General features: G+C 41.4%; 2 protein-coding genes across 2 annotated transcripts; both read right to left on the reverse strand.

Moving 5' to 3' along the window:
* Nucleotides 1-1434: 1434 nt before the first annotated feature.
* LOC145045417 (uncharacterized) lies at nt 1435-1899 on the reverse strand. Its single transcript, XM_078993747.1, has one exon. It carries the CDS (start codon nt 1897-1899, stop codon nt 1435-1437), a length of 465 nt encoding a protein of 154 aa, XP_078849873.1.
* Nucleotides 1900-2133: 234 nt separating this feature from the next.
* On the reverse strand, nt 2134-4508 carry LOC145045418 (uncharacterized). Its single transcript, XM_078993748.1, has 6 exons — nt 4500-4508; nt 4253-4282; nt 4173-4202; nt 3694-4019; nt 2872-3598; nt 2134-2754 (listed from the first exon to the last, which is right to left on the reverse strand). Exons 1-6 carry the CDS (start codon nt 4506-4508, stop codon nt 2134-2136), a joined length of 1743 nt encoding a protein of 580 aa, XP_078849874.1.
* Nucleotides 4509-10057: the final 5549 nt, after the last annotated feature.

The raw sequence follows: 10057 nt of genomic DNA on the forward strand, positions 1-10057 counted from the left end.
TTGGTGACTCTGAGCTATCAACAACCTCTGCCTGACCTGCTGTATCTGCTCTGTCGTCTGGAGTACCAACTCAGTGCTACCCAACACTCGTTGCCTGACCTCTCCCCAGCAAATGGGAGTCCGACACCTCCGCCCATACAATAATTCAAAGGGAGGCATACCGATACTCGAATGGTGGATGTTGTTATAAGAAAAGTCAGCCAAAGGCAAATACGTGTCCTAAATCCCTTGTAAGTCCAACACACATGCCCGAAGCAGGTCTTCGAGCGTTTGAATTGTCCGCTCACTCTGTCTGTCCGTCTGTGGGTGGTAAGCGGTACTGAAATGCAGCATACTACCCAACTCCTCATGGAACTTCTTCTAGAACCTTGAAGTGAAACGCACGTCTTGATCTGACACAATCGAGATCGGTACACTATGCCGCAATACCACCTCCCTCACATACACCTCTTCCATCCTCTCTGTGGAAGAACTCTTACTGATAGTAAAAAAATGAACGCTCTTTGTCAGCCGGTCGATGATCACCTAGATTGCATTGACACCTCTCGCAGTCCTCGGCAATTTGGTGATAAAATCCATGGAAATATGTTCCCACTTCCACTAGGGAACCTCAAGTGGCTGTAACTTGCCATGTGGACACTAGTGCTCGGCCTTAACCTTGTGACAGGTCAAGCACCTCTCTACAAACCGGGCCACGTCCCTCTTCATACAGGGCCACCAATAGTCTCTTTTCAGGTCCAAATACATCTTAGTGGCCCTGAGATGGATCGAAAACCTCAACTTGTGCACCTCCTCCATCAAGGTGGCACGTGCGCCGCCCTCAAATGGCACCCAAATCCGGCCCTGGAAGGTCATAAGCCCCCGACTATCAGTAATGAACTCAGATATCTGCCTGCTCACCCGCTTTAGCTTGCAGTTCTCCGGTTTCATTGCCTCCACCTAAGCCTTCCGAATGGTGTCCAACACCGGGTTCATCACTTTCAACCTCAAACAAACATCTCGTAATGGCGTACCCTCTGTCATACGACTCAAGGCATCGGCTACCACATTAGCCTTGTCCGGGTGGTACAGGATCTCACACTCATAATCCTTTACCACGTCTAACCATCTCCGTTGGCGCATATTCAGATTGGGCTGATCCATCAAATACTTCAGGCTCTTGTGGTCCGTGTATATAGTACATCAAACCCCATATAGATAGTGATGCCAGATCTCGAGGGCGAACACTGCTGCCCCCAACTCTAGATCGTGGGTGGGATACCTCGTCTCATGAGCAGGGGCGGACGCAGGAATTAGTAGCAGGGGTTGCACAATTTTTTTTTCTGGTCAAACATAATATAGAACGTTAACAAAAATCCGGTCAAACATAATATAAACCATCTAATACAAATTTTTTTTCCGATTAAACATTATATAACAACTATCTATTATAATTTAAATTTGTCCTCTTCGTGCAGACATCTTTTGAAACCGCTCCATTACTTTTTCATCCTCAACTTTCGTAAGTGCTTCCGTCTCGACATTACAAAGCAATGCGTCGTTCAAAAATTCATCGCCAATTTTGTTACGTAAGTCTGTCTTCAAAAGCTTCAACTTTGAAAAACATCTTTCAACACTTGCGGTCGCTACGGGTAATATTAAAGCCAACTTTAAAAGCTTATAAACCAAAGGATCAGACCGATGCTTCCCTGTACTAACCATCAAACGAGAAAGGTCGGAAATTCCTTTCAAACTAGTGAAACGCTCATCTTTGATGCAAGAGTGATAAAATATCTCAAGTTGCCCTTCGAGGTCTATCATATCTGAATCATCAAAGTCATACTTGTATAACTTACCCAACTTCAATAACTTTGATTTGTCAAATTGTGCAAATGAATCACAAGGGCCCAAAGCACCCATGTATTCTAGTAATTGGGTGCTTGTTTCACTAAATCGATCCCCTTATTCTGTAAGTTGCATATCTACCACTGTGTTGAAGATTTCAACCTCAAAATGAAACCTATTAGTCTTTGTAGTCCTACGGTTTCTCGCACCAATATACAACTCTTCCATATCTAAAGTTTCAATTTCGTGTGTTTGACAAAAAGAGGATACTTTTGGCAAAATGCTAGCAAACCCTATGTTTCTAAAAGACTACAATGCCTCCATTGTCCCTCTAACCATCGAAGCCGCTTCCAAAATGTCTAGATCTTTTCTTTGAAGTTGCTTTGACAATGTACCCGTGAGGTGTAAAATATCATACATCATATGTAAGTAAAACATGAACTCATATGATTTAAAATATGCTAAGATTCCAGATGCTTGTTGACGGCTTGCCAATGACCCTCCCTCCTCTTTCACAAAATCTAAAACTACAATAACATCTGCAAACAACTTCATCAAACTTGTGAGTGTGTTGAAATGTGAACCCCATCTTGTTTCTCCTGCTCGAACAAGTGTAGTCTCTTGATTTAACCCTCTTCCTGTTTCAAGATCACCGCTACACAAGCCTTTTTGCACCCTTTCTCTTGCTTGCTCTCGTAGTAAGTCTTTTCTTTTACACGAGGCACAAACAACATTAACCACCAACGAAATTTGCTCAAAAAAGTCACTAACACCATCATGCTTCTTTGCTACAGCCACAACTACTAGTTGAAGTTGGTGTGCAAAGCAATGTACATAAAAAGCCGTGTCATTCTCTTGTAATATCAAAGCTTTCAAACCATTGAATTCCCCTCGCATATTGCTAGCCCCATCGTAACCTTGTCCTTTTATCTATTAAAATTTAAAACAATTAATATATATATATATATATATATATATATATATATATATATATATATATATATATATATATAATTAAATTGAAAAAAAAAGTAAAGAATAAATTACCTGACTAAAACTCAACTTATTACTTGTAAGTACTTCATTTATGGCGTTTTTGAGGGTCATAGAAGATGTATCCTTCACGTGCACTATTCCTATGAATCTTTCTTTCACAAAGCCAAGACTATCGACATAACGCAAAACAATAGCCATTTGTTCCTTTTTTGAAACATCACTAGATTCATCAACTAGTAAAGCAAAAACATCTTGACCAATCTCTTCACGAATACTCAAAAGTACTTCTTGTGCAAAACATTGCACAAGTTCTTTTTGAATTTTAGGGGAAATTAGTTGATTGTTTTTAGGAGCATTTTCTAAAGTATTGTTGAAAATCTCTTCACTAGTCTCTCGAATGGCTTTTAACACTTCAATGTAAAGCCCTCTATTTTCCGAGTTAACCGACTCGTCATGACCACGAAACGGTAAACCGGTTTTTAATAAAAGTCTAACAACAATAATAGAAACACGTAATCGAGCTTTATATTTATTTTCCTCCGCTTCGGTTTGCCTCCTCAAGACTACATTAATTGCTTGTTTTTCCCTCATTAAAAACTCACACTTTTCTCTTGCTTTGTTGTGAAAACTATCAACACCACCCACATGAGTCCGAAATGCATCTTTTTTATTCCAAGTATCAAAACCTTGGGAAACAAATGCATCTCTCCCTCCTTTTTGTCCCATGAGGTCCCCACACAAATAACAATATAAACAATATGCACAATTCTTTTTCACACTATATTCCAACCAATCAAAGTCATTAAACCATGAAGGAACGAATCTTCTAAATCTATCACCTATTTTTTTTTTAGGAAAATTATGTGCCCTTACTTGACACGGTCCTTGAGAAGCAAATATGCTCTTCTTACATCATCTCTTATATTTGAATTGTAACTTGTAATCAATGGCCTATCCGCCGGGTCCTTTGGAAGATCTTTCAAGTCAACGTTATCATTACGTTGGTTAGAACATGGTGTTTGTGGAGTTGGATTAGAAACCGAAGGGATTGAATGATTGGTGCTTGGTGTTTGTGGAGTTGCATTAGGATTAGAAACGGAAGGAATTGATTGATTAGTGATTGGTATTTGGGAACATTCTTCACCGCTTTCATTAGGATTAAGTCTTTGTTTTTTGGTAAAAAACCCACTTAGTTTAACCTACAAAAATATAACAATTACACCTAATCAAACAAAAATTCAATAAAAACTTAACAATTACAATTAATCAAACAATGACTTCAATAAAAGAAGTTGCTTTCACCCAATCAAACAAAATTTCAATAAAAACTTAACAATTACACCTAATCAAACAATGACTACAATATAACAAGTTGTTTTCACCTAATCAAACAAAAATTCAATAAAAACATAACAATTACACCTAATCAAACAATGACTTCAATAAGACAAGTTGCTTTCACCTAATCAAACAATCAATTCAATAAAAAACATATGAATTTCACCTAATCAAACAATCAATTCAATAAAAAAAACATAGCAATATATGAATATAACCTAATCAAACAATATAACTTCAACAAAACAAATCAATTTCACCCAAGTCAATCAATAACTTTAAAAAACATATCAATTTCAAATATCTAAATGAATTGGTAAATGGTAATTGGTAAAACTTACTTGCTTCATTGTAGAAATTGAAAGAAGACAGTTAGATCAACTGCTTCAAGAAATCGATCAAGATTCAAGGCAAACAACAAAATCGATTTTGGGCTGTGAATCACGATCAAGAAGATAGAATTAGGCTGTGACTCGATCGACATTGATTATTTGATTAGGCATTACCGCATTAAGGCAATCGATCATTCGATTGGAGCCAAGGAGTCGACTGTCGAGTCGACGTCTGGAGAGCCGAGGAGAGGAGATGGATCGACTGGACTCTGGAGGCAGGCAACGATCGTTTCTTTTTTTTTTTTTTTTTTGCTTGTACCGATCATTAATTGATACTAAAATAATTGGGATGGGCTATCTTTTTTACAAGCAATTAGCCCAATTGCTAATTTATCCACTTAAGTTTTATTTTGGGCTTTGGGTAATTGGACTATTAGATAATAATCGATTAAAACATTGGATTGTGGGCTCGTTATTATTTTTTTTCGTTTGGTAATTCCCGGTAGAGTGACAATTTTTTTTATGTAGTTGCACAATTTTTTTAGTAGTTGCACGATTTTTTTACGTAGTGGCACAATAGGTAAAAATTTAAAAAAAAACAAAAAAATTTCTACTATGTACGCGGAAGCTAGGTGTTGCCGGTGCCACACCGGGCACCTACAAAGGACCGCCCCTGCTCATGAGGCTTTAGCTGCGTCGATGCATATGCTATCACCTGTCCCCTTTGCATAAGCACCTCACCCAGTCCCGATATCGACGAGTCGCAATATACCACAAAGTCCTTCATTCCCTCCGGAAGGGCCAACACTGGGGCTTCACACAACTTCTGGCGAAGTGTCTCAAACGAGGTCTGCTGCTCTGGACCCCAATTGAAGGAGACGCCCTTCCGGGTCAACTTGGTGAGAGGAATTGCAATCTTGGAGAAATCTTTGATAAATCTCCAATAATAGCCAGCCAGCCCCAAAAAACTCCTAATCTCTGAGGGGGATCTCGACACCTCCCAACTCATCATAGCCTCAATCTTGGCCGGATCAACCAATATCCCGTTCTGGTTGACAAGGTGTCCTAGAAACTGAACCTCTTGTAACCAGAAATCGCACTTGGAGAATTTGGTGTAAAGCCTCTCTGATCTTAGAACTCCGAGGATTTCCCTCAAATGCTCCTCATGCTGCTCTCTAGATCTCGAATATACCAATATATCATCAATGAACACAATCACTGAACAATCCAACATCGGCTTGCAAACTCTATTCATGAGGTCCATGAATGCCGCTGGTGAATTGGTGAGCCCGAAAGGCATCACCACGAACTCGTAATGCCCATAACGAGTCCTGAATGTTGTCTTCTGGATATCCTTATCACTCACCCTCATCTGATGATATCCAGACCTCAAATCAATCTTGGAGAACCAAGACGCTCCCTACAACTGATCAAACAAATCATCAATCCTCGGTAAGGGGTAACGGTTCTTGACTGTTAGCTTGTTCAACTCCCGTTAATCAATGCACATCCAGTGTGAACCATCCTTTTTCTTGACAAAAAGGATCGGCGCTCCCCACGGCGAGCTACTTGGCCATATAAACCCCTTCCCCAGTAGCTCCTGAAGCTGCGAGGATAACTCATGCATCTCTAATGGTGCAAGGCGATAGGGCACCTTGGCGATAGGCGCTTCCCGCGGAACCAAATCGATACGGAACTCTACATGCCTCTTGGGAGGCACACCCGATAACTCCTCGGGGAAAACATCCGGGAACTCATGCACTATTGGGACCTCATCTACCGACCTCGGTCTCTCTGCACCTACTCTCGTATCCACCACATAAGCCATAAACCCACTATAGACCTACTGTAGACTCTACCTCGCTCTTGCGGCTGAACAAAATGCTGACCCAGGACGGGTACCCTCGTCATAAACTATAAGAACTCCCCCACTAGGGTCTCATATGGTCACCAGCTGACGCTCGCAGTTGAGAACTGCTCCAAATCTACTCAACCAGTTCGTACTAACAACGACTCATACGTCTCCCATAACAATCGGGACCAAATCAATCGGAAACTCAACGCTAAAGATCTCGAGTACACATCCTCGAATCACATCCGTGGCATACACTACTCTCTCGTTAGCTATGGAAACTCGAAAAGGTCGACACAACGCCTCTCGACAGATGCTGATGTGCTAACTAAAGGATAACGATACAAAAGACCGACTCGCACCCGAGTCAAATAACACCAAAGCAGGCATAGAACACACAAGGAAAGTACCTACGCATAATATAATATAAACACCAAATCATAAACATCATACACATACGAGAAAGAATACATATCGGCCACAACATCGGGCGCCGCACGGACCTCCTCTACGGTCAACTGAAAAGCTCTCCCTCGTGCCTTTGGTGCCTCGGCCTTCACCGGCCGTCTCTCTATAGCTCGTATAGCAGTAGAGGCAGATGCCTGCAGTTGCGGACACTCGGCCTTCCGGTGTCCAGTCTGGTTGCAGTGGAAACAGACTGCAAATCCCTTGCGACAATCCTTAGCCATATGCCCCTCCTTGACACACTTGTAGCAAGACCTTGCTCTACACACTCCCCCATGCCCCTTGCCACACTTGCCACAAGTACGACACTTCTGACTCCCTTGTCTCGAATCGGCGGGCTTGGCCCACTTGGCTGTCGGCTGAGACTGATTCGGTCGTCGATGCCTCCCCTGAGACTCCACCTCCTCCCTAACCTGAATCTCCAGCTCTATCTCCTATTCCGAGCATTTGCTTGAAGCTCGGAAAATGTCCGGTATGACGAGTTCACCACGAACTCTTGTATGTCCCTCCTCAGAAAACTCAAATACTGACTCAGACATGCCTGCTCGGTAGACACGTGCTCAAGGTAGAACATCGCCCTCTCATGGAACATCCTGGTGATCATAGTAACAGACTCAGTACCCTGCTTAAGGGTCAGAAACTCCTGGTCCAAACGCTCCCTCTCCACCGGGGGGAACGTACTCATCATGAAATATAGCGATGAACCTCTCCCAGTTAACCGCGACAAGCTCCACAGATGAAAAGTGCACCGTCATAAACTTCCACCAGTCCTTCGCTCCCAAGCGAAGCTGGTTCAGTGCAAACCGGACCCTCATATGATCTGGACGTGAACACATATAGAAGCATCCCTCAATATCAGAAACCCATCTCATCGCAGCAATCGGATCTTGCGTCCCATCAAACTATGGTGGCTTCGTGTTGCTGAACTCCTGGAACAACAACGAATCGCCACCCTGAGGTTTGGCAGCAGCAACACCTGCGGTAGTTGCAGCGGCTGCAGCCTTAGTTTCCGCCGTGTATCTCTCATCGAAAGTCTCCATCAGAGTGGTATTGATAGATCCAAAGATCTCTGGAATCTCTGCACGGATGGCTGCAACCACCTCCTCATGAATCATCTGGCGGAGCTCCTCATCGCTCACTCCACTGGTCCCTGGTCTGTGACATGTCCCGACCATGATGTCTCTGAAATATAACATAAAACATATCAGAGATTCGCTCGAACATACACGCACTCATTAACTTGACCCTACTCGTTCATTAGTACCCCAAAGATTCTTACTTGGGATGTCTACTACTCCGGTGTCTTCAGTAGTACGGACCCAATACTACCGTCCACACCGCATCAGTATTCATCCCAAGTCCTCCTCATAGGATCCCAAGTCCTAAGTACTCTACTCTTTTTACACAGTCTACCCTCTAGTAGATCTCTCATAAGCTCCTCGTTGCCATCTATGCACTCTCAAGCATCTCCTAACAGCAAAATCCCTAGGCTAGGGCATCACAAAATCAGGCCACTCTAGCCCTAATAAGAATACCTAGCCTACTCTAGCATGCATATCATAACATATCGCATAACTCATAATGTAAAGGTATTTTGGGAAATCACTGTTCGGGCGCTGGCTGATCGTACACACTACTCTGTGCTGCTCTCTCAAAAACCCTTTTATTCTTCAGAAATTTTAGTGAATTTTATTTTGAAAATCTCTCAAATCCTCAGTTTGAGTTCAGATACGCCCGAAGGTGCACCTGAATCCCTCAAACCAAGGCTCTGATACCAACTTGTAACACCCAAAATTTTCAAATTTTTTTTTTTACATTTTTCCAAAAACATACTTTCATTCGTAAATATCATAAAAATGTCATTGTATCACATAACAAACATAAAATCACAATCCCAAGATCATAATGCATAAAAACTCCTCGTGTGTGTACTGATCATGTCGGCGGCTTCCCGCGATCCTCACTGGTACCTGAACACATAACACAACATTGTAAGCATAAATGCTAAGTGAGTTCCCCAAAGTACTACATATAACACATATTAGCCACTCGAGGCTATTGTTGGGTTATGAGCATTCTAACACTCCTAAGTGTACATGCAACCCTAAATACCTTGGATCTATGTTTTCTCTATTATACATGCAAATATGAACATCCAAGGTATTATCCTAATCTAGCATACAAAATAATGGATATAACAAGATAGAATACATACCTCTTTGATAGTGCTTGTCTTCATGAAGCTTGAGTGCCTAGTGCCCCAAGTGTGACACCTCAAATGGTTCACACAACACCATAAGCACTTGGAATAACTTAGAGAGAAATTAGAACACTTCATGAAATCGTCTAGCCCTCATACACATACATAGTGTTAGTCACGATTTCTTTAGCCATGGGTTTCTTTTATATGGTGGCTATTAGGGTTACACCATGTAACTCATGACTTTACCCATTCCTTATGCTCCATGGATTTTAACCTCCATGGAGTATCCATGGGTCACCCCATGGACTTAGTCCAACATAAGGAATCTTGGATCACAAGCCTACACATATAAGAATGAATGATTTACACAATCAACCCATATATTTAATTAGTCTTCTTTTGATCACTTAATTAATTCCAAATTAATTCTTGATCAATACTAATTAAATAACCTTATTAATATATTAGAACTTATAATATATTAACAAACCTTAAGTGTTATTTCTCTCATTTTAGTCTATCCAAGTGCATGATGCCATGCAACCCAAATGGACCATGCCGGGTCGGGTCAAGTCTTACCAATTATAGTTATGGACTTAGACATTAATCCAACAGTCTCCCACTTGGATAAGTCTAAAACTATTATTGCGTATGACTTCAGGAACCAACTAGCAATCGTAGCTCTCAAAAGCTTCTGTCGAACTCTGACCTTGTAGATGAACTCTGATCTTTGTCAACAACTTGTCCATTAGATAAGGGATCATATATTCCTCCATTCTAGATATCATATGGACTGAGACATGGATTATAATCATTCTCTCTGTCCATTAGTTGTTTCCCGATTTCCGATTTATGACGACTGACTAATTGAACAAATCAAATCAGTCCTGGCCCGGCCGAGCACTTCCATTTGTCATCATCAAATCATCGAGGGGCCCACAGATATCGCTTTCATCCCGAAGGTAAAAGGAATGGATAAACTTCGACTCATATGGCTTGTTCTACTACTTGTTGAATCATACACAAAGACACGTCTTATAACATCGA

This window comes from Lactuca saligna, chromosome 5 (assembly GCF_052625555.1).
Source record: "Lactuca saligna cultivar CGN05327 chromosome 5, ASM5262555v1, whole genome shotgun sequence".
Taxonomy (NCBI): Eukaryota; Viridiplantae; Streptophyta; class Magnoliopsida; order Asterales; family Asteraceae; genus Lactuca; species Lactuca saligna.

Excerpts from the sequence above, each read along its gene's own strand:
- LOC145045418 (XM_078993748.1), bottom strand. Across the intron at positions 4,020-4,172 it reads CTTGTTATATTGTAGTCATT|GTTAAACTAAGTGGGTTTTT; the intron begins GTTTGATTAGGT and ends ATATTTTTGTAG. Across the intron at positions 3,599-3,693 it reads CTTCTCAAGGACCGTGTCAA|TGTGAAAAAGAATTGTGCAT; the intron begins GTAAGGGCACAT and ends GTTGGAATATAG.
- LOC145045417 (XM_078993747.1), bottom strand. The coding sequence starts at position 1,899 with ATGGGTGCTTTGGGCCCTTGTGATTCATTTGCACAATTTGACAAATCA.